General features: G+C 42.6%; 1 protein-coding gene across 1 annotated transcript; it reads left to right on the top strand.

Moving 5' to 3' along the window:
• The first annotated feature begins 2223 nt into the window (after positions 1 to 2223).
• On the top strand, positions 2224 to 21288 carry YBX3 (Y-box binding protein 3). The gene is made up of 9 exons (XM_048055415.2): positions 2224 to 2511; positions 5941 to 6004; positions 7715 to 7748; positions 12825 to 12914; positions 13456 to 13578; positions 17701 to 17795; positions 19449 to 19620; positions 20261 to 20362; positions 20764 to 21288. Exons 1-8 carry the CDS (start codon positions 2274 to 2276, stop codon positions 20324 to 20326), a joined length of 882 nt encoding a protein of 293 aa, XP_047911372.2. The 5' UTR covers positions 2224 to 2273; the 3' UTR covers positions 20327 to 20362; positions 20764 to 21288.
• The last annotated feature ends 3452 nt before the right edge of the window (positions 21289 to 24740 follow it).

Below are 24740 nucleotides of genomic sequence, written 5' to 3'. Positions count from 1 at the left end.
CGGTTCTGGACTCCCCAGTACAAGAGAGACATGGACATACTGGAAAAAGTCCAACAGAAGGGTTCAAAGATGATTAAAGGACTGGAGCACCTCTCCTATGGGGAGAGGCTGAGAGAGCTGGGACTGTTCAGCCTGGAGAAGAGGCTCAGGGAAGTCTAATCAGCACATATAAATACCAGAAGGGAGGGTGCAAAGAGGATAGAGCCAGGCTCTTTTCAGTGGTGCCCAGTGCCAGGACAAGAGACAGGCAATGTGTGCGAACTGAAAAACAGGAACTTCCATCTGAATATTAGGAAACACTTCTTTATGTTTGTGTTACTGAGCAATGGAAGAGGCTGTGGAGTCTCCCTCCTTGGAGATCTTCAAAAGCTGCCTGGATGTGGTCCTGAACAACCTGCTCCAGGTGTCCCTTGCTTGACCAGGGAGGCTGGATCAGATAGACTCCAGAGGCCCTCTCCAACCTCAACCATTCTGTGATTCTGCACTGTTCTAAATTTATAAAATACTTGCAAATAGGTGATCAAAACTGTTCAGAAAGCATAGAGATGCCGAAATTAGTCTCAACATATGATAGTTATAATTATTATCCAAGTTGGCAGATTAATTTCTTCCAACATAACTTTTGAAAAGGGATGGAGTACCAAAGCAAAGGAAGTGTGTTACCAACTGTCAGCCAGGGAAGGAAAAATGAGACTACCCTGTAATTCTTAAATTTTCTAATTATTAAAATAATTTAAAACATAGAGGAAAACATTGCTAAATTTCTAAAAAAGAGTGTAATAAAGTACAGTACATTTCCATGGCTTGTACATTGTAATTTTTTGATGTTGAATGTTTTTTTCAATAAAATTCTAATATTAATATGAGAAAAAAATAATTATCAGCTGCATTGAAAATTTGAAAAATGTCTGAATTTTGATAAAGCATTTCATAACATTTACGCATAATAAGATTTCCTTTAAAAATTGATTCAGATAAGCATCCTCCAAAATTTTGTGCCTTGAAAATTGTAAAAGTTCACAAAGTTCACAAAGTGACATAAACATAAAGTAAGAAAATAAACATAGAGTGGAGGATTCAAAATTGTGGGACAAATTATCTTTTTGTTTCTTATGTGTATAGTGGGGTGCAATGAGGAGAACTGCAATAATAATTTCCATACAGGATTTGGAAAGTGGAGTAAGTAATTGAATTGGGAGCATTGATGCCGGTGTGGGTGGAAGTACCTTGAATGCTCTGATGGCATTTTGAATTTCAAAACAGCTCACTAGTTCAATTTTGGTCTCTGGGGTAGCTAAGGCTTTGTCTGCTTGCAGTTGTGGGAGGGTCTGCATTACAGATTTTTTTTCTTTTTGTTTTGATATCCATCAAATCCAGGTTCACAGTTCATGAAGAAGTAGGTGATGTCTCATGCAGTCCAACAGCATCCTGGCTTGTATGAGGAATAGTGCAGCCAGCAGGACCAGGGGGGTGATCATCCCCCTGTACTCTGTCTGCTCTGGTGAGGCTGCACCTTGAGTACTGTGTTCAGTTTTGGGCCCCTCACTACAAGAAGGACATCGAGGTGCTGGAGTGTGTCCAGAGAAGGGCTACAAAGCTGGTGAAGGGCCTGGAACACAAGTCCTGTGAGGAGCGGCTGAGGGAACTGGGGTTGTTTGGTCTGGAGAAGAGGAGGCTCAGCGGAGACCTCATTGCTCTCTACAGCTACCTGAAAGGAAGGTGTGGGGGGCTGGGGGTCGGCCTCTTCTCACAGGTAACTAGTGATAGGACTAGAGGGAGTGGCCTCAAGTTGCACCAGGGGAGGTTCAGGTTGGAAATGAGGAGACATTTCTTCTCAGAAAGAGCAGTCAGGCACTGGGACGGGTTGCCCAGGGAGGTGGTGGAGTCACCGTCCCTGGGGGGGTTCAAGGAAAGGCTGGACCTGGTGCTTAGGGACATGGTTCGGTGGGTGACATTGGTGGTAGGGGGGTGGTTGGGCCAGATGATGGTGGGGGTCTTTTCCAGCCTTAACGGCTCTATGAAAGCATACTCCAAGGCACGGCTCGCCGGCGCACACTCAGCCCGAGACTTGTTAGCAGCCCGTCTGGGCGCTGCCCGCCGAGCACCGCCCCGCCCGGCCGGCGCTTCCCCTTTAAATGCAAACGAGGCGGCGGCGCCGGCCCCCGCGGCCTGCGTTAAAAGTTCGGCGGGGCCATTTTGGGGCAGTAAGACCCAGCGCCGGCCCCAGGACGCCCGCCGAGCGCCGCGCACCCACCCCGACCCGCCCTGTCGCCATGAGCGAGGCGGCGGAGAACACCCCTGCCGCCACGGCGCCCACCGACACCACCCCCACCACCGCGGCGGCCGACGGAGCCCCGCCGGCACCGCCCGCAGCCGCCCCGGACGCCAAGCCCAAGAGCCCCGGCAGCGCCGCCGCCGCCAGCACCACCACGACCACCGAGGCGCCCGGTGCTGCTGCAGCCGCTGCCCCCGCCGCCACCGGGGCGGCGGAGACGGAGAAGAAAGTGCTGGGTGAGTACCGGGGCTGCACGTGGCCGGGACGGGCGGTGCCGCTGTCCTCGTCCCCGTCCCCCCCCGCCGCTCCCCGCCTCCGCTCCGTGAGTCAGGAGCGGGGCTGGGCGGGCTGCCCGCCCGGTGCGCCCGCGGCCCCGGGGGGGCTCCTCTTAGCCCGCTGCTTCATCGGCAGCAGGCGGGGGGGGGGCTGCCGGGTTGCCTTCCACATGCTCGAGCCCAGGGTGGCGGCGCGTGTTGTCTTCCCGACTGCGATTAAACTGGATCAACCTGTTGAAAAGGGCCAGGCTGCAGCGAAGCAGTTCTAGTGGAAATAGGCTGCTATTTATACACGGCTAATCGTATTTGTAATCTACTGCGTGACTCGAGGAGGCTAGCAAGATGAAAGTGAGGCTGGCTGGTAGCGTACAGTCCTGAACTTTGCTAACACAACATCTCCGAAGAGAAAGTGCAGAGCCCTGAACTTCACGAAGACAGCATCCTCTCTTCTTCTCAAGAGAAGGATTGAGGTCACAGTGTGGCAGGTACAGGAGCTGAGGTAGGAGGGAGGCTAGCAAAACAACCGTAGGTACAGCCTGCGTGGTTTTTCCCTCTTGTGTTATCAGATCTGTGAGTAATCAGTTGAGGCACACTGGTATCTTCTACATCAGGCCGCTTCTGGCCTTAACGCGGCTTGCTTCGCTCTTAGTAATGTTTTTAACTAGTTCACCTTTTGCTATTGCTTCATGGGGGAGTGAAAGAACAACTGCCTGTTCTGGTCTAGCAGAGAACATAACCTATCACAGCAATGCTTTTGCAAATTGGTCTTATTGCTAGGCAAGCTCTTTAGGAGATGTGAGAAAACGACGACTGATGCCAATTCAAAATGGACTTGTATACCTGCCTACCTCAAATGTCCCTGCTAACGGTCTTGTAAATATGTTCACTTAAGTCTCCTGTTTAAAAAAGTCTCCTCTTAAAAAAATCCCATTAGAAGCAAGGTCCGAGACGTGCTCTGAGGGTCTGATTTCTAGGTGTAAGGGCAAAGATTAATCAGCTTTCTCTTATATTTTTCTTAGCCATGTTTTCATTAACTTAGTAATTTGGGCATGGGTAGGAGTAGTTGATGATTGTTTCCTCTGATGGGTGTACAGTGTCTCGTGGAAATACGTGGACTTCTGCTCCCTAGTGGGATAGGACTCATTGCATCAACTATCTTTGAATTGTCAGTGAAACTGGTTATGGTTTCCTCTGGGCTTGTCCTTCTTCCTGCCTGATCTCTCCACTATGACAGCTCAGGCTTAGCAATGTCTGTGCCATGGTCACGTGGACATAGAGTATAATACTATTGTCTGATGTTCTTCCCCTCACAGTAATGCTTAGGGGAGACTGTAAGACTGTGCAGATAGGGAATATTTCCCCAGTATGCTATTCTAGAGACTGACAGAAGTCTCCAGTATATTCTTGACAGCTTGTGCAAAATGTTGTTCGAGCCAGCTCTGAAACCATGTGTGTGGATTTCCATTTGTCAGCAGCCAGCTGGCCACACAGAGTTTTGACTGCTGCTCCTCACACCAGTTCTCTGGTTCCTCTGTGAGGGTTTCTGTTAAACTTCTAGGCTTCTCTTCCTAATCTGATTGAAAGAGGCCAACAGATTCAATGGCTATTTTGAGGGGGAGGAAAAGGATGATCGTGAGGGAATCAGTGGTATTAGCCTTGTTTATTACAGCAGGCTAAAACCTGCATGCACAACTGGCTCCTGTTTCTGTGCTTGTTCCACCCCCTTCACTTTTTCCCCCCTTGACTTATACAGTGAGGTCTTGCATGTTTCTAGTGTCTTCGTGTTAGCAGTAAGTGTCTGTACCTGGTGATGTCCCCATGAAACTAAACCTAAAAGCACACTTATAAATGTTGATGCCAAAGATGGTTATTGTTACACAGTCAATGCGAAGCAGTGAAACTCGGGTTTTTCTCTTGAAAATAAGGAGAAAGCTGGGAATGGATGCTGGATTAGGTAGTTTTTTCTCTAATAACAGTCTCAGTCTTAAATTGGTTTTGTTTATTCTAAATGTGAACATTTGCCAAAACCTTCACTTCTGAAAAGTGAATAAATAGTAATGGTATGGTAAATAGTCTGTTACTATTTTCAGTAGACCACAGCAACAGTACAACAATGGACTGCTACCAGCAAACACTGCTTCTATAGCTGTGTATTGAGAGGAGGAGGTGGTCACTCTTCTTGTCTCTCAGGTATATGAGAATGGCAAGACTGTATGGGACTGAAAGTCTGTCTAGCTGTGTAACTGCCTAGTGAGTGTTCACAGAGAAGAATGCAGGTGTAAAACAAGTGAACTTAATTGTTTGCAGTGTGTTCTTCTTGCCTTTAGCAGACTGGCTTGGACTTCTGAACTGGAGACTCTCTAGACTTTTTCCCTTTAATTGATGCTTGTTTTTCCTGAACATATGTTAGGCTCTTAGCAAGTAGGCATTTGCCTGATGAGACCACTTTCAGGTATCTGCTGTATAAATTATAGGATGACTGCGTGGTCATGCTATGTAGTAAATAACATCTATTAAAGAATAGAGCCCAAAATTCTCTTTCCTACAGGTTTGGAAAGTACAAGTTTGTTGTCCCCACCCAGTTGCTGACAGGGAAGGAGAGGCTGAGCTTCTTCCATCACTCGAGTTCCTCCCACAGGAGGAACCTATATGTTGGAGGAACAGGTTTCACCAGATCCTATAAAACACTGCAGTATGGCTTCTAAATAAGATGCAAATTTGGTATTGTATGAGACAGGAGCTTGTCTTCTTCCTAGAACCCTCAGGACATGTACTTGGTCAGTTTATAGCTGATATTTCATGGAAGGCTTCCAGAAGTAGGAATAAAAAGAAAAACAAATGTTGGGTTCTTTTGGTTAAAGTGAAGTTGACAATGCAAGAAAGAGCTCATCCAAAATAAAGATGTGCTGCCCTTTTCAAATGAGAGTTGTGTGGTGTTTGTGATACTGCTTCTTTAGTCAGTTCTGTTTTCCAGTAAAGAAAGGGTGACACTGAGTGAAAGAGGAGACTTCTAAATAGCTTCAGCTAGATGTGAAACATAGCTACTAAACTAAAGAAAACTGGTAGATGGCAGGTTTACAGCTTCATTGCCTGTTTCTGGGATAAGAAGTAGAGAAGAGATGAATGGCCAATTCTGAAAATAGAGCTGGGCTTCATTTTTAGATGCTGCATGCTAACTTCTTAATGAAGAACAGTAAGTTAAGGCACTAACCTGTGCCTGCTACCACATTAGTATAAGCTGAAATAGAGATGAATACCTTAAGCATTAAGGGAGCAGAATCAGTCTAGTCTGACTTCATGGGCCTGTATAAAAGTATTTTTTGTAATACTAATCATAGAATCACTTCTTCTGTACTTATGTTCTAGAGCAACTTTAACTTTTCTTTCCAGCCACAAAAGTTCTTGGCACCGTCAAGTGGTTCAATGTGAGAAATGGATATGGCTTTATCAACAGGTATGTTTAAACTATTTTGTATACACAATGTACTAAGACTTGTGGTACAGATAATATGCCTTACATTAGTAGTTGCAACAGCAGACCTGACTACCGGCTCAGGCAGTTAGTGGCCAGGGTTGGCCAGGCATTTAGTAAACTTGGATGCCTTCTCTGGGCCTCTTTCCACCATATACCCTTCATAGAAAGTGTGTGTGGGGGGGGGGGGTCAACACAAGGGGGAGGGGGGTCAAACTCTGTACAAATGTAGTCTGAGTAAACATACCTCAATTCTAATGAGCTGTATGGTCTTTCACGACTACCTGGATTCTTTTAAAGATGTGAGGAAGGCAGGAGGATGGGGGAAGGGAAAAAATTTTGGATAAAAAAATCAAGTGTATTTAGAGACTAGTCAAAACACCCATTCTAAATGCAATTTGAGCTTCTCTCATATGAGAAGATACTCCAGGCCTGGGTTCACAGAACTTCATTCTCTGAATATAAATGAATATCTGAATGGCACCAATAAGGGCTGAGCTGTAAGTCAGGCTCATCACATCTCAACCTTATGTGTTTGAGACCAATACTTCCAAGTTACTGGAGGGAATTCCAGTTTTTAAGGCTGGAATATCTGTGGTGTTGAGCTTAAATCTCTTGTGTGATTTATGAGAAATGAGGCCCCTGCATAGAACAGTTGTCTTGCAAAAGACATACCTGGCACTTCATTTTTGTCCTGCAAGTTCTTAATCTATTACACAACAGGTAGACTTGGTGAAGTTGGACACTGTAGAATGAGAGTCCTGTTTTCAGGATCTGAAGCCAGTTCTGCTACAGGAAATGCTGAAATTACTATTCCAGTATCTAGTGACTACTATCTGGTGCAATATAAAAGAAAAGCTTGAATTAGGAAATGCTCTTAGTCTTTTGTAGTGCTTGAAAGTGGGAGCCTTCAGCTGGATATTGTGAGACAGCTAACAAGTTGCTGCACCAAGCTGAAGTCAGTCAGACCAAGCACAGGAGAGTTAGGATGACATATCTTCCTCAAACTCTTTGTGAGGGACCCAGCCATTCCCTCTGCAGAGAATTGAGTGACCAGACTGTAGGGTCTGGTTGTTTTTGCTGTATGGGAATACAGAATCAAGGTCTCTGACATCTTCATGTTTTGTTTGCAGGCGTCTGAACTGGCTGGTGTAATCTAGACAGTCTAATGACTTCTTTTCTGGTTCTCCCACCAGTGGATGCTCCTAGCACCTCTTGTGTGGAGTTGCCTGGAGTTTCTCTGAAAGAAGAGCTCTGTTAACAGCTGTGGCCAGTCCTGTTGATAGTCTTGCTTGACCTCTAGGATAGTAGCTCAGGTTGCATGCCCTGTAGAAGATGGGGGGGGGGGAGGGGGGGAGGGAGTGGTGGAATAGTGAAAGGCAAGTAGTCTAGTCATTACTCTGTCCTGTGTTGAAACAAAATACTGAATGCTACCCTGCAGATTACAGGGAACCTCCCTCCTGTTCCCCCCCCATCCTTAAGAAGAGCTTGGGGGGGCTCCTTTCTGCTCTTAAACATATGACTGGAAATTCAGAGCAAGGTCCTGATAGTACAGCCTTATACAGAATGTGTGGAATTCAGGGGATGTACAACAGCCTGGGGGAAGGGAGGTTTTTTTTACTTGTAAAGTCAGGGATTTCTATCTAAGTATGTTAGTGTGAAGTCTTATGACTTATCACTTTCTTTTCACAGAAATGATACCAAAGAAGATGTGTTTGTTCATCAGGTAAGAGAGCAGTAATTATACTTGCAGATGTGTGTTATCCTTGGCCTGTGGTAGGCTTCTTGTGTAGCTTCTGGAATAGCTGGGTGGCTGAGGTCAGCTTATCTTTGCTGCTCCTTAGAATATTTACTCCAAATATCACATCTTGGCATGCATGCATTTCAGGGAGGAATAGGAGGGTATGTTTTCTTTCTCTCTGAAGTCATAATTGAAGGAATAGGTATTATAAACCTTCATGCTGTCTTCTGTCTGCTCTGATTTGAACACTAAACTTCTCCCCCACCCTCAGGGAGACTTCCTATGTTTTGTAAATACTTCTGCTGTTTGTCCTTCTTCCCTTCCCCCACTTTATAATGCTCCTCCTGTGTCTTCTGTTTCTTCCCACCCTTTTTTTCACTTTGAGGTCTGTTCTGTCTGCCCTCCCTGGTATTGGAGAGAAAGTGATCTAGTCTGGCTCTTGACCAGGCTGGGTTGCCATCAGCTGTTGCTGCATGAGGCAGCTGTTCTTGGGAAGAAGGGGAGGAAGGCTGTGTGCCAAGTGTGCCCAAGTAGGGAGAGATTGCCAAGCAGCCTGCCATTGGCTAACCTTCCTTGAACTGTCAGTAGGCTGTACTAAGCTTGTACCGGGAGTCTTGGGTCACAGACGGCTAATGGGAAGGCAGAGGATGCTGCTTCCATGCTGATGTAAACCGATTGGCTGGCATGGATCTGGTTTTGCATCATCTGAGACTTCACCAGCAAATGAAATACTATCCTTGGAGCTTGTCCCTGTGAAAGGTCTGCAGGCCACGTGAGCCTTAAAAGCAGAGCTTTCTTCGTGGTGTGACAGTATTTCCATGAAATGTAGCTGGTGAACTTGCACTCAGAGTTGGTTACAGATGGAGAGGGTATGTGCATATGTAGTTAAACATCTTTGGTAAACATCAAGAGTCAGTTTAGCTCCTGTAGCTTCATGACTAAATACCCCAGGCTAACTGTTTCTCTGGGTCAAGGATTTAGACCCATTATCCCTAAAATGGGTGGAACCAGGAGGGAGTAAGACTCATGCCTGTAACAAGTGAAGATATGAGGAAGTATTCCCAGTACACATTCCCAGTTTAGTTAGTGGTCTGGGAGCAAGAGCTCTCAATGTGTATACAAACTTCTCAAGAGGTCTTAATTCATATACAAATTTCTAACAGTTAACCTCCTTCCTTAATGAACATGTGTTGTGTGCACACTGATATACTCCCTTCTGGCTGCTGGTACAGCATCTGTGCGTGGAGGGAGATGGGAAGAGTTCTCATAACTGAAAGGTGTTTTGAATAGGCAGCACTGTAAAACTGTCCTGAAGGCAAACAAGGTCTCCCTGAGACCTGTGTGAAGATAACCAGCTGTCCTACTGATGACAAACATGACACAGATCAGTGTTTTTCTTTAAGACTGCCTGTGCAGACTCAAAACAGTGAAGGCCCACAGCAGGATGCTATTATCTGCTGTTTTGTCTCACCCGTGGAGATGATTATTTACCTGTATGTAAACTGGTGCTGGCAAGAACTTGATTTTCAGCTGTGGAAGATAAGATGCTCTAGGCATGAGCACTGAGCAAAACTGGCTTGGTGTTTCAGAAACACCACATCACATGCAAGCTTGCATCTGATTAAACCTGTCTGGGGGCTCTGTATGGCAGTGTAGATTCCTCCAGATGCAGCCTACGTCAGCCGTGATCAGATGTTCCTAAACTTTTCCATCCCGAGCTGTTCCGGTCCGTGGACAATGGCAGGAAGCGGGGGTGCGAAGGAGTGATGGGTCTGCTCTCCGCTTGGTGGTGCAGTGGGAGGAGGTCCTTGCTCAGGGTGTCCTGGCTGGGGCTTCTGCCCTGGTGCCCCTGCGTGGTGCTGGGGAGCTGCTGCCTGGCCACTCAGGGCAGGAGCTGCCGGGCAGGGAGTGGTGTGAGGAAGGCGATTCAAACATGGCTAAGCAAACATCCTGCCAGCAGCTCCCTCGCTGTTCTGTGTTAGTGCCTGTGCAGCTCCTCCTCCCCTTCCCCCACGCCCTGCCCGGGGAGGGGCTGGATTATACATCTAATCCCTTTAGAATAAGGTTGACCTAGTTGAACAGATACACCCTCCTCCTCCCTCGGCGCGCACATAGTGGGGAGGGAACAGCCCGGTCTCATGATCGGAATGGGGGTTAACTCTCAGTGTGTGTCTATTGGATGCTATTTATAAATGAGCACAGATTAAAATGCTTTTCTCTTTAGGGCATGCATGGCTTGCTTTGAATTAACCCTTTGTCTTGTGGGGGACCTGAGCAGTGGTTTGGGGAAGGGCAAGACTTGCTTGGCTTTGTCTTGCTTGTTGTCCTTGTGCAGTTTGCTCGTGTGAGGTGCTGCTGAGGGCACTGTGTCAGTTAGGTGCAGTGCAAGCAGTGGGCATTACGTATCCTCACAAAGGAGTGTGAGAGGGAAGGAGGAGGGAGTTCTGCAACTTAACACCATTAAAAGTGTAGGTAGCTAGAGAAGCTTTTCTTGAGGCATAGTTTGAGTCAAGAAGCAGTGAGGTGAAGCTTGTGCAGCAAAGGAGATTAATCTTTTTTTCTACATTTCGCCAGGCTGTATCTTCATGCACAGTGTTTATAGTGCAACCTGGTATAGATGTACCAGTAACTGATGTGACGAATTTTGGCTATCACTGTGACAATGCTGGATGTGCACATGATGTGGTGATATCATGAGGGTACAGAAAGAACTCTTCCAAACAAAGTACTGAACTAGCTCTGAAGTTTATCATAGCTGTCTGTTCATCAGTGTTCCCTTGGGAAAGGAAAGGCTTTGTGTTAGCTGTCAGTGCTGCCTGTGTTAACACAAAGGCGCTTGAGCTTGCAGAATGGTGGTGAACAGTAACAGGGAGAATAGTGCTCTCTCCTCTCTGGATATACAGAGTACAAGTCTTTTTCTCTAAGCTTGGAGCTTAGGCTTGTTAGCAGCTTATTTCTGCAGTGTTTACCTACAGCTGAGGTAGTAGTAAAGCCATCCACTTACTGTCAAGTTTTGAGATATTCTCAAAGTTCTTTGTGTATGCTTTTATGAAATAACCCCAAAGCCTACTGCATGGCAGCTTCTATCACCAATTGACAGATCATTCAATTGCAAATCCTGAACTTTGAAGCTTTTGTCCATAAGTCTGAAACAGTACGCATGAAATCATGTTGATTTCATCTTCCATTATCTTTCTTGAAAGTTTGAATAGGTTGATTAATCTTAAGTACACCCTCTGCTGAAAGGATGTCTAGTAGTCCTCTTTCCTCTGCCCTTACAGGGAAGGGGAGGAGTTTGAAATGCAGCTTGTTGACATCCATCATGTGCAGAGTGTGAGACTTCAGAGTCACGTCAATTGTCTCAGTACAATGGTAGTGAAAAAACTAAACCCTTAATCTACAGTGAAAGTAATGATTTTAGTGCTAGTACTTAGCATTTATGGAAAACCTAGGACTTCCAGGTGGTTTTAGTAATGGGGCAGTTACTAAGAGGTCAGCAAGAAAGCAAACAAAGCTGTCCTGGCTGAAGGTGGGAGTCTCTGCTTGTTGTGGTGGTTCCCAAAAGAATGTGCTTGAGCAGCTCGTTCTCTTCCTTTTCCCTATCTCATCTCTTCCTATCTGTTTTCTTTCCTATCAGAAAAATTCCTGGATTGTTTTTTGCTTTGGTAGCAATACTATCTACACTTTCATGTTCTTCTAAGGCTTAAGAGCCTTTCAGGGACACTGCAGTGTACAGAGAAAAACTGGATAGATGTAGAGCTATAGGGCTACAAGGACAGGCTGGCCTGTTGCCTGAAACAAAGGGGATTGTTTTCAGCAACAAATGAAAATACTTTTCCTAAACTGGTCAAGCTCAACTTTAAACTGACTAGAATTTTTCTTTCAGTACTTCAGTGGGAAATATTTTGGGGCTAGTGTTGACTGAATGACTATAGTTGCCATGCGCTGGTAATAACTTCTCTGATCTTCATTCTGCCTTCCTTTCTTCGGCTGCAGACATATTACAATTCTCTTATTTTACTTTGTAAATGTACTTTACTTCTTAAGCAGGATTTGTGCATTTCTATATACTGGATCTACATCTATTTCCTTCATGCTAACAAGACATCCATATTAGGAGACTTCGAGTAGATTGGTCTTTAATCAAAGAGGACTTTAGTAAAAAGCTGGTTCCCTGGATTGTCTTCTACAATGTATGTGTGCTTAATGTTGTCTGATCTCTTTCAGTTTGTGAACCTGTACTTAATGAACTGGCAGTAGCCTTTCCTTGTTATAAATGCCTCTCTGAAATCCTGGCAATGTTCTACTAACTGAAAGGCATCCATAGCTGTTAGGCTGAAAATCACTCTAGGATGTTTGGGTGTTCCTGTGAGTCTGGGGTTAGAGGATAGGATGATGTCAGCTGGTTCTGATTGCAAGCAATGTTAATAGTATTTTGGGGATTCTTGTCTGAAAGAGATGACTATGCTCTAGTAATATTCCCCTGTGTTCAACAGGGACTTGCCTAACTTTCTGGGGTCTCCCTTAGAGTGCTTAGGTAAAATGCATATTTGTGTTACTCCATAGTTCATAATTCTTCTCTAGTTACAAAGAGCTGTCATGATACCTTATAGTTAATGCCACCTCCTACAAAATACTCATGATCTTAACATCTTTGTACATGGTCAGCAGGTCTCCTAGTGATTGTAAAGGAATGGGTCACAGTTGTTGCTGGAGCTACTTCAGTATGGCTTGCAGGAGACCAAACACTCCATTTGAGTGTATGGAAATACAGAAAGATTTTGATACTTAGTAGGCTTGAAACGGGGAGTCCTGGGGCAGCAGCAACTTTTAAGCTTGTGAGTGTTGAAAAAGGAGCGAACCCTGACTAAGGGAGGAAGGAGGCCCTGTAATAAAGTGGAGGGAGGGAATCAATATTTTTGAAGTATTTTGGTGTGGTGACTGATCTGGTATGTGGAGTTGGGACTGTAACAGGAAAATATAATTCTTCCCTCATCTACAGTGCTATGAAGGAGTAAGATAATGAGTAAGATTAACTAATGTATTTTTCTTTATCTAAAGACGGCAATAAAGAAAAACAATCCACGGAAGTATTTGCGCAGTGTTGGTGATGGAGAGACTGTAGAATTTGATGTGGTCGAGGGAGAGAAGGTAAGATTATAGAGGTGTAATACAGAGTTTACATCACTCATCACTCTCATGGGAAGTAACACAGAGCACTGTCTGTACATCTAGTGTTTTTTGTCTAAAGTGTTGATCCTTTTACTTGATAGAACAGTTAATGCTTATTTAGCAGTCTGCAGGCCACAACTGATATATATATATATATTCCCCTGAATAATTTGGTTTGGAGTCTGGTAACTTGAAAGTTCTTGAGCTTCTACTTTCTCACTCATTTTGAGTTCTCTGAGCTTTCTGGATCTTTATATTTTAATCAGTGATTTTTTCCTGTTTTTTTCCTACCCTCTGAACTTAGTCTGGTAGGATCTCAACTCATTAGCTTATACAGTTGTAACTCTTGTGTTGCAGGGTGAGAATAACAGACCTGCTTTTGCACTACAGGAGGAAAGGATCTGTGTAGCTGGGAACTGATGTTATACTCATGCAAACAAGTTATTCCTTGTTTCTTTCTTCCCCTTCTGGCTCGGGTTCTTTTCTCACAGAATTGTGGTTAATTTTTTTGGCCTTTTAGGGTGCAGAAGCAGCTAATGTCACTGGTCCAGATGGAGTCCCTGTAGAAGGCAGTCGCTATGCTGCAGACCGGCGCCGCTATCGACGTGGCTATTTTGGCCGACGCCGTGGACCACCTCGAAGCGTAAGTTTGACTTCTTAGTGATGGTTGTCCTACCACAGCCGTCTTCCATTCTTGTCAGGAGATGGAACAACAGGTTCAACGGTGGCATGTGCTAAACTGTTAATGCTTAAGTTGTTAGTGTTCTTCAGTAATATTCTCATATTTTTGCTTTGTCCAGCATATCATTGATGTTAATACTGAGCCTTATTATTGGGTGTCCTGCAGGCTTTTTTTAGCATCTTTCTGAATGGTGTTAGAGCATTTTTTGGGTGTTAAGCTATCTTGTTGAGGAGCAAACACAGGAGTAAAACTCCTGATTGTTTCCTTTTGCTCTCCTAAAATTAAAATCTCCCTCAACTGTCTTCAGTGAATGGTTTAGTTGATAGTATTGGCTTTATCTTGGAGCTGATTCAAATTTTAAATGAGCAGACATATCAAGGCTTTGACACCCCTGTGTACTGCTGAGTATGGAAAGCAGCTGTTTCCTTCTGCCTGAGGAGTGATAATGTGAGACCTGTCTTGGACATGGGGAACATTCAGTCTCGGGGTTCTTGCACTGGGACGTATTCTCTTGGATGTCTAATGGAAATGTATGCAGCTAAAACTCTGGCTTGCATGTGATACTGTTTGGATCCCAGTAGTTGAAAGTATACACAAGGGGGACAAATTGTGATATACTGTTTTCTTAAGCTTGTTTATATCCAAGTCTCCATGTTAGTGTTGGGAGGGGCAGTACTAGGCCTTAACTGCTTCGTGACCTGGTGATTGATATGAGGCCCCTTTTGAAAACTGAAAACGTACTGGTCTTTCTCTGGTATCACTTCTAGAAGAATTACAGCCTTCAAAGCTTGCAAATGCTCCACCTAAAGTTATTAACCTGGGTGCTTATTGTGCATGAGGCTTTTTCCTTCCATTTGGGTTGTTGAGAACCCTTTTGAATGTCAGACCTGCCCACCAGAGCATTGATATGTCCTCTAGATCTGGTGTAATCTGTGAACTGACAGCAGAACAGAACTTACTTCTAAGATTTTGGACACATCATAGTACCATCCCCTTAGCATACCATTCTTTATCAAAGTAACTAGGTAGACTGTGTGACTGCAGTGACTTCTCAAAGATGGTAGTGACACTGGCCAGCATCTTTAGCACTCTTAACTGTATCCTATCTAGTCCCATAGACCTGGATGTGTAAGATTGTCACAAGTGACACTTTCTCATGACTTTAGTTACGAGTTCTCCAAGAATGCCAGCTCTGGCTGCAGCTATGCCTGCTAAACTCCTTGTGTATTGCAGTGGAGCATTCTTATGTTCTGAGCTAGCCTGAGGGCTGACCAGTTCTAATGGGCCTTCTTTACTGACTTACTGATTAATTAGTAGCCCGAACAAGTAAAAGCTCCATTCTGAGTGTCCTAGTGGAGTGAATCCTCTTCTGAAGCATTATTTCTTTTGAGGAATTTTTTTCTTGTATCAGTTAACACATTCTTCATCTTGCAACTGCAAGACTACTGCATTTCAAGAGGCTTATTTCCAATATCCCTTTTTCTTTAACAAGGCCTCTGCTTTACCATTCTGTTTAGATTTGCAAAGGGGAAAGGAAGGTAGCAATGTCTGAGCCATAGCAGTATGTATATGCTATTTCCGTGGTGCTGTTCACAGCTGAACTAAAGGTGTTGCTGCTTGACTTGGAGTTGTTTCCATCTAGCTGTCTTTCAGAACTCTTCTGAAACTTTTTGGGTACTCATAGTACGCTATTCTTAGACTTCAGTGTCTCAAGGAAGTTCAATTGTTTATAAGCAACTGTTGTTGCACATCTGAAAAAGAAATTTCAGTGTACCTACGCCTGATACACTTTAGATCTACTAGGCTGCAGAGGTGACTCTTCAAGAACTCAGTTCCATGTCACCAATACTTTCTTTAGTAAAGAGCAAAGGATTCAAAAAAATTTTTACAGCTTAAAAAAAAACAGTGCTATAGCTTAAGAATGGCAGTAATATTCAGCTTTAGTTTAAGGTGAATTTTGATGCAGCGGTCTTCCAGGTTTTAGGAACTTCTCATTGCTTTCACTTAGCAAATGTAGTTCAACCTTGTAGCCCAGCAAGAGATTTTTCTTTGTTTATTCGTGTTTTTTGGCAAACTTTAGATGCTATCCATTGTTTGCCATGCTAGCTCAAATGTCTGTATTCTGGATGTAATTTGCTGGGCCTGTTCCTGAACACCTGTGATTTTCTTCAAGAACAAGAAGAAACTTCAAGAATATGAATCTTTTAACCAGCTTCAATGGACATTTGTCTGGATTGCTCGGAGGGTTCTGTGGAGAGCAGAGATGCTTCTTAACTGCATTCACTGAAGAAAAGAGGCTGTGGTCTTCCACAAACTGTGGTAACAGACATGGTGTGGAGCTGTAGTCGGAATGTTAATACAGGCAATGAATCATGAATAACCTTGAACTGATGAGGTCATCTAAATCCTGTGAACGAATGAGTCAGAGATGGGCAAAATTGTTTGGGAAACACTTTAAAGGCTGACATTTCTTGTGCAGATGTGAAAATATAAATGGCTCATTCAGTAGCTTTTGTACAGTACTGAAATGGAAGAACACGAATAAATTGGAGGAAGCAGATGAGTAAAAAGCACCTTGCAGTTTCAGCTAATGCTTAAAAATACGCTTTCATTTGGGGAGAGAATAAAGCTTCATATCTTCATGGGAAGTTACAGTATGCCTGCCTATTTTGTAGGAGGAAAAATGTGGAGTGAAGCTGGCCAGGCCAACTTCTTACATTGATCTTTTAGGATGACCTAATGTGTTAGCAGGTATCTTACATTAGAAGCTTTCAGTGGAATATGTTAAATGAACAGGACTGTGTGCTAGAGATGTAGTGATGTTTTAACAATACAGATGAAGCTTTTGCAGTCAATGAATCTAATAAACTTACTATTAGTGTAATAAAACAAGATCTCAAAGCTCAAGTTTTGGCTTCTGGTTACACTGTCAGAAGTTAATGAAACAGTGTAACAGCTTTATTCTGGAAGCATACTTGACCTCTGGCCAGCAGACCTATTTAACTTTCAGTTAAACGAATGTATTAATTTTTGTGATACTACTGGTATTTCTAGGCTAAGCAATTCAATGTTTTCAACTAGCTGTGCAACCCAAGCACATTTAAAATACTGAAGCATCAAAATTCAGTTCAAGGTGAATAGGAAAACAGTGTCTGCATTGTTTTCCAGTAGTGCTTCATCAAGTTCAGTCATTCCTTTTTGTCATTGTCACTGTGGGAAATGCTGTTCTTTATCTGAGATTTCAATGCAGGTTTCTGTAGGGAGAATGCAGGCTTCTATAGGGAGGAGTGGACCTAGGTTGTGCCATTAAAAGGCAATATTGAATTTCTGTGTGTCTTTAAAGAGCAGTGAACGTGATGCTAATTGTCAAGTCCTATAGGAGAGGTTTTGGCTGAAAACAGTTTTGCATTCCTCCTTACTGTTAGCTTTGCTTTAACTTCTGGCATGCTGTCCTTTTGACAAGACCTTCTAGGCCTTCATGATTTCTAACTTCTGGTACTACATGTTAGAACTGATTGAGATTCCAACTGTTAGCTCACATGTTGGAGAGAAGTTATAATTATGCTGGGACATGCACAGAAGGGAGGGAGATGTGAGGGAATGTTTTTCTCTAATGGAGCCAGACCAGAAGCAGTCTGAAGCAACTTTGAGCATGATGACTTTCAGGTAGCTATCCTAATTCAGAAGTGTCCAGATCAATGGCTACCTTTCAATAATGCATTTACCTCTTGCAATTCAGTGACATTTGTTTTGAAATGCACTCTGGTATGTGTTAGAACTGTTGGTTTCTCTCTTTCTCTAGAGGGAGGGAGGCGGCATCAGCAGGTGGCTTTATCTGCTACTAGGAGGAACAAGGACATCTTAACTCTTGTTCTGCCCCCACTGTCACTTTGCTAAAACAAAAGCCTTATGGTATGGTATCTATGCTTTGAATGTAGAACCTAATGTGTTGGGATCCTTGTACAGGCTTACTGTTCTGTCTGAACTGGTATTCAAATCCTTGGGCTATAGAGTCAACATACACCTGCGAAGAAAGATAACACTTCATCTTTATCTTGGTCTCCTGATTTACTTTGCTTGCAGGGTGTTGAGGGAGAAATCAAGGATGGGATCACAGAAGGAGGACAACTTAATCAGCAAGTCCATAGGAATCCTACGTATCGTCCCCGCTACCGCAGGTTTGTGCTATTTTCTCTGCTTGTCATTGCAAATAAATGTGGTCTATAAAAGCTTAGAGTAGGAAGTTGTATTCCCCAACATTCATGTACATGTGAGTGGTAGGGAGAGGTGAGAAGCATTTTAATATTTATACCTTTCTCCTAATTATTAGGAGTAAGGAGGTTACTGTAGAAATAGCTTAATGTGACTGTATGTTACTCAGAGCCAGGAATAGGTCAAGAAAGGGCAAAGTTTTGTATTGTTACTTCTCATAACTGAGCAACATTGAAGTGAGTTGGAAGCTCTCTTGTCCTAGCTGAACTCTTATGTCTCCTTGAATCTAGATTCACCATTGTTCCACTTGATCTGGGACAGGTAGATCCAGCATCTGCAGGGGCAATGTGTGCTCTAATACTTCATATAGACTGCATCCACGTGTAGTAGCATAGGAGTTTGCAGTTCATTGCTGGACTACTGGTCTGTCTGTATCTAGCACAGTCCTGTGTGTTGCTTAGGCCTTTTTCTAAGCACTGGTGTCTCTTGTAGGTACAGAAAAAAGCCTACTGTTCAGGAAAAATTCAAGTCATGCCTTATCTCTTAGAGGCCATTAGATTGTATGGTAGCATTTCAGTGAACTTGCAGTATCCTGCGCTGGTGAAGGGATCCCTGTAGGGATCCATAAAACTGGACTAAATGGGTGACCAAATAGGCTATTCTTGGGTTAAGTCAAAGTTTAGATTGTACATGAGCACTCATGCTTTCCAATGGGATATGCAGCATAACTTGCTGAGTGACGTGTTAGTCATCCCTTTAATTGGCCAGCATAGGATTTTTCTTTATTTTTCAGTCTTAATTCTGACATGGCCACTCTAGTTTCCATGTGTTTGCACTGAGGGAGCAATTCCATAATTGAGTGATTCAGTGTAGTTCAAAATATCAGTATATGAAATACCCAACCTCTGACTGTTACACATTCTGAGATGTTGCCCAACTATTTCTTTAACTTACTTTAAGTGGAAAAGCTTATTCAGATTCCTGACTTCTTGTGACTTCTGTTTCCTCTTGGAGGATGAGTGACAAATAAGACCAGTGAACACAATCCAGTAGTTGTCTCTCATAATTCCTTATAGAGACTACTCTTCAGGAGCTGAATTGTATTAGTATGCCATTCAGCAGACCTCACTTGCTCCTCTAAATCTTGTCCTTGTTTTATGTGGTCAAGAGGGGCAACATTGTATTGGTTACTTCAGAGGGAGTATACAGAAGTGGTTCATGGGTGTAATAGGAATTACTAGGAATTAAACCATTCGATTACAAATAAGGCTGGGCTAGTCCAAGGCTAACTTGGTAGAGTTATGTGGCCACTGCTGGCTTGTTTCTTCTCTTAGCCAGCAGTTCAGATGGCCTAACTACCTCTTTATTATAGACAAGTAGTAGAACATGCTGATGTAGTCTCAGTGGTGAAGAGACACCCAGGCTGCTTGTCTACTCCAATGAAACAAGTTTTTTCCTTAAACGACATGACAGCCAAACTGCAAAGGGATTGCTTGCTAGCATTTGAAACCATTAAGATGGTACTTGGTTAGAGAGGTCTTTTTGCTAGGCTGAAGTTAAGGTAGTTTAACCTTCTCAGGACTCCCTCGTACTTGATACATATTTCCCTGCCTCTTCAGAGGTCCCCCACGTCCACGCCCTGCCCCAGTGGCAGGAGAGGCCGAAAACAAAGAGAACCAGCATGAAGCCAATGCTATGAGTCAGCAGCCACTTCGCCGTGGGTATAGGCGCCCGTACAACTACCGGCGTAGACCTCGTCCACCCAATGCGTCAGCTCAGGATGGGAAAGAGGTAAGCATGCTCCTGGCAATGCAGCAGAAACTGAGTTTTGATGATATGAATATTCACGAGCCTCTGTTCTGCTGGGAGGATTTACCAGGTGTATTGGAGTGTTGGAGGTTACTGATGGCTGACTCCAAAATGCTGACAGAGGCAGCTGGTTTCATTGCCTGTTCCTTATGAACTTATTTGAGCAGCTTACCTTAAATGGAACCAGCAGTGGGATAGGAATTGCTTCTGGATAATTCTTAGTTGGAGTCGCTAACACTCTTTTGAAGTAGAAACATTCTGAGCTTCCTCAAATATCCTCAAACCATCTCTTTCTAGGATAAGAGAGCTCTGAAAGCTTTGGATCAATTTTCTGAGCTGCTTGAACTGGATGAATCCAGGTTGTAAACAGACTTTACCTAGTGAGCAAATCTCTCATTCTGTATCCACCTGAGGTAGTCTCTTCCATGTTGGAGCTGTATTGAAAAAAGCATATCAAAAATGATTTGTGTAATGCTTTAACTATAAGAAATATGCTAAAATTATATTTTCTGAAGATTCATCTTCCTTGCTTGTATAAAAACCTGGGTTATATTGGTGCTGCCACTGAACAGAGAAGGGATTTTCTTAGTCTTTGCCTCTAACAAGGTTTATTGTGTCTCAGACAAAGGTGACTGAAACACCTGCTGAAAATCCTGCTCCGGTGACTGAGCAGAGTGGTGCCGAGTAATGTCCAGCTTCCTGAGGCACCTTTACCATCTCTCAGGTAAGGAATATGGGTAGTTCTTGTACTCCAACTAAAACAGGATCGTGTATATTTCTAGTACTTTGGGTTGTGGCTGTATCCCCATATGTCTGGCTATCTAGTAAGTTACGTGCAACTTCTGAGAGCCTTGTGTAGGTGAATCAAGGAACTGTCTACTGTTCTTTCTCTCTGTGAGTAAACAAGTCTTGCTTTATCTGTATCTTCAGTAATAGCATCTATTAATGAATTGGTGCTGTTTTGCTGTAGGAAGATGCTGTATTTTCAGTTTGTAGATAGGATATGCCAGTCATGCTTAATCTGTTAATCAGAACACTCACCCTTCTGACATCCCACCTTTTCAACAGTGAAGTGAAATTAAGTTACATATTCTGTGATATGTTTTCAATCTGTCTTTTCAACAGGTGTCCTAAAGTACAACTCAAAAGTAACACCAAAGAAATATTCAAGCAATAAATACTCAACAATGATGAAAGCAAAGATTTGAAACATCAGAACTTAAAAATAATACCAGCAGCTGAGATCCAGGGAACGCCTGCAAGACAGATGCATGAAGAGAAAGAGAGCGAGATTCAGAAAGAGCAACCTCCCCAGTTTCAACAGCAACTGTGGGTTTTTTCTTTTTTAGAATTTCAATGTTTTGCTAGTATTGAATTTTTCAGTTTTTCTTTTGGTATCAAACTGAAAAGAAAAGGGAAAAATACCCAACCAAAGAAATGAAATTGAAATGAAATGCTTTTTTTATTGGATGCTGGTGCTAAACCTCCCAAGTGTGTTGAGTTTTCTTTTTTCTGTGCCAGTCCTGTTCACTGCAGGACACGGGGAGGAGAAATTTCCGCTTTCCTTGGTAAGATCTATTTGAAACTGTGCAGCATGGGTGACGTTCCTCACAAATAAAAATGATTTCAAGTACCAAAAAAGCAAATCCATTTGAAGTGTTTGTTCATGTTCTCATTTAAAATAATGAATGACTGTATCTTACTGCTTCAGCATTTGTGTGAAAATGAGGGCTACATCCTTAAATGTATAAAGATGTCTTGTCTCCAACTATGTTGGATGATACGTGAGCAGTGTTAAGTAGGGCTACTTGAATGTAAAACAACTTCTACAGAAAATTATACAATGGAGCTATAACTTAAAATGCCTTCTGATTTTGTGACTCAAATAGCTAGGTTTTTCTGTTACTGTCTTCCAGCAGGAGTTTGGAAGATTAGGAAAATTATCCTGCTAATGCATTCCAAATCTGTTTTGCAAGGCTCTTGTGTTCTGTAAACAGTAGAATCCAAGGTTCTCTTTGAGATAAATCTGCTCAAAAAGACAGCTAACGTAATAAATGCCACTTCATTCAAGCTTCTGTTCCAGAGTAGTGGCAGTAAAATTTATTAGCCCCCCCAAAAACTTTTTTATTGAAAACAGTAAAATATTGTATGTCTTCTGTGTTGAAGAGCAAAGTTCTTAAAGTTATTAACTGTCGTACTAATGCATGTGTTTGTGTTCCTCCCTGAAGTTTGGCCTTCGTGAAGTTTGGATATCTTGCAGGTGTTATCAGTCTCCTTCCAGCTGCTGAATATGGGTGTGTTCCTTCAGCTATCTTGTTGCATGCTTCGTTCTCCAACATGTCCAACGTTTTTCATGTTTCTGTCTTACAGTTGCTGTTACTCCAACCTTGGGTAGTGTATTTGTATCCTTAAAACACCTCTTCCTGAACTTAGTTATACAATCCTCACAATCTTTATTGAATAGCACTTCATGTAAACCCTCTTTGTACAGAGCAACACTGTACATGTGTATGACAAAGGAGTAGAGATTCCTGGCAGGTGAGTTCTGTCCTCATCTACTCTAGTTTCTATGTTCAGGGAAAAGGCAAGGATTTGGACTGAGATTTCTAAACTTATATCAATGTGTAAAATAGCCCAACTTTGTAAAACATCCAAAACATGGACTTGCCTCCTAAACCTTTGTAAGATAACATGAATTGGGTTTATAATAAGAACTGGAAAGCAGAACTGGTAAGCACTAGTACCGGAGGAAATAACATTCTAATCAAAGTGTGGGGTAATGTTCTGATGAGAACTGATAAGCTGAAGCTTACATTTGAAATGCAAAGTTCCCCCCCTAGGCCAGGCCTTGTAAATTCTATTTTATAGTGTGTCATTACAGCCTTGTATCAGACAACATATGACTTGGTTTGCTGGTTCTTGGATACTTGTAGGCATCCAACTCTTTCCCTGCAGACAAGTTAAGTACATAACAATGGACTGTAAATTTTGTTGTGGTGAATACTGTAAAAAAAAGTGGCAGTGCTAAACATCAGAGCACTTCCTCGCCTAAACAAGTGTTTAAAGATCAACTCCATGCCCTCCTTGCTAAGCTTCACACACTTATCAGCTGTGGAATTAAATCTGACCTATCTATTTATGCAAAATGAACTAGTGTGAACATATTCCACTGTCTGTCCAGGTCTCTGCATTAATGATAATTTAAAAACAAAGTTTAACTGATTTCTGATGTGCCTATTAAGTGTTACTGTAAGTGGATAAGGGAAGAATAACTAAGAACTGAGGAATAAGAACTCCTTACTGCTCTATTTGAGATCATGGAGTGGCAGTGTACTAGTGCCCCCTTCTCTTACTTTTGTGGCTGTTTGAAAAAGCATGCTTTTCCTTAAAATACAGTACAGGAATCACCTATGAATAACTGCTGCACAGGCTGAAGTTACATTAGTGGAGTTCACTGAGAGTGAGCATAAAACTAAACTGCTACTTACTTTCATTACAAAAATCTTCCTACTGGATTATTAGAAGATGTCAACCTAGCATTTACTGTTACAGTTTAAGTTGTGAACGCTAGATGGGGATGTTGATCCACATCCTTTCTACTTCTGTAAACAGAATTTGTATTGTGCACCCCTGTCACAGAAAAATCCATACTTTGATGTGGCTTCTGTGGCAAGTCTTAGGTATCTAGGTGGGCTAGAATGCAGTAGATGCATACACCAGAACTGTCAATCTCCACAAGATTATCAATCAAAAACTTATTGTTAGAAGTAAAAAAAATAGTCATCTTGCTGTATTGTATTACAAACAGTATGAACTGTTCCTACTCTGGTGTATATCCGTGCCTCTTCCAGTTATGTACTTGGGAAGAAAAGCTTGGGGACAAGGCAGCAGTCCTAGTATACTTATCCAGCCAGATTCTCTAAGCTAAGTATGTGCTGTAGTCCCTGCCTGCAACCTTTGGTTTTCTTCCTAACTTTTGTCCCTACTGCTCATCATAGTTAAGCATTTGTTGGGCACATGGTTACTAGTTTAAGAACTTTCAACAGTAAGAAAAAGGATAGTACAGACAACAACTTTTCACAGGTATTCACAAACCTGGCCTGTTCACTCACAGGGGGGTGACCTAGTACCTCAGCATGAGTGCCTGTTCTTAAGGCTGCATTGGTGTGCTATCATCTCTCTGCTTCCTGGTGAGAAAAAATTTAAGGTGTACTTAATGGTTTCTGTTGCTATAATGCCTACCTCTGTGGTTACACAGAAAAAAAATCCAAGATTGGGAAAGCTGTAAAATGATGAGACTTCAGGGCTAGGGAAAAAATTTTTACTAGAAATCATACTAGATGCCTCCTCTCCTGACAATTATGCTCCCTGGCTGTGTCCATTTGTGCTGGAGAAATAAAGTATTCAGAAAGACTTACGTACTGTAAGATTCAACATTACATAATGATAGGTCAGGAGAGGACCACAGGTATCTCATCACTGAATATCACAGAGGACTTTTTAATGGATAAAAGCCATATTTTGTTTTTTCAGAAGTGGTGGTTTTAAACAGTATTCTCTCAGGACTGCTGGACTTAAAAAAAAAAAAAAAAGTTTTATTGCCTGTGGTTTTGCTTTTTGTTTTCTTTTAAATGCTGGCCACTGAGTTAAGTGTCTAAATGAAAACTGAGCTTTCTGGAAACCTATGGTCAATCTATACCATAGCACGTGGTAGCCAAAACGTCACACAAAATTTGGTAAGTTTCTACATAAGTTGTTAAAGACAATGCCTCTTCAAAAAAGTAGTTTTTAATGCAGCGTTAAAGAACAACGCCAATGCTGTCAAAGGTGCCGAAGTGACAACATGACATGAAAATCTTCCAAGGATTAATCAAAGCGCAAGATTCATCATGCTCTTCTGCCATTTTGCCCTACCTTGGCAAGAATGAAGGTTTTCTGCTGGTGTAAAAGTCAAGAATATAGTTCAAACTTTATATTCTTTACCATTTATGCCTCTAGAAATGCCAGCTAGCATTGCTAAACTGCATTTTAATGAAAGAGGAATTACTTCTCAAAGCTTACACTGACTTCCAGCTCAGGTAAAATACTCATTTATGCAGTAA

This window comes from Anser cygnoides, chromosome 1 (assembly GCF_040182565.1).
Source record: "Anser cygnoides isolate HZ-2024a breed goose chromosome 1, Taihu_goose_T2T_genome, whole genome shotgun sequence".
Taxonomy (NCBI): Eukaryota; Metazoa; Chordata; class Aves; order Anseriformes; family Anatidae; genus Anser; species Anser cygnoides.
Note: the sequence above shows the minus strand (reverse complement) of the source record. Positions and strands in the feature narration are given on the sequence as shown.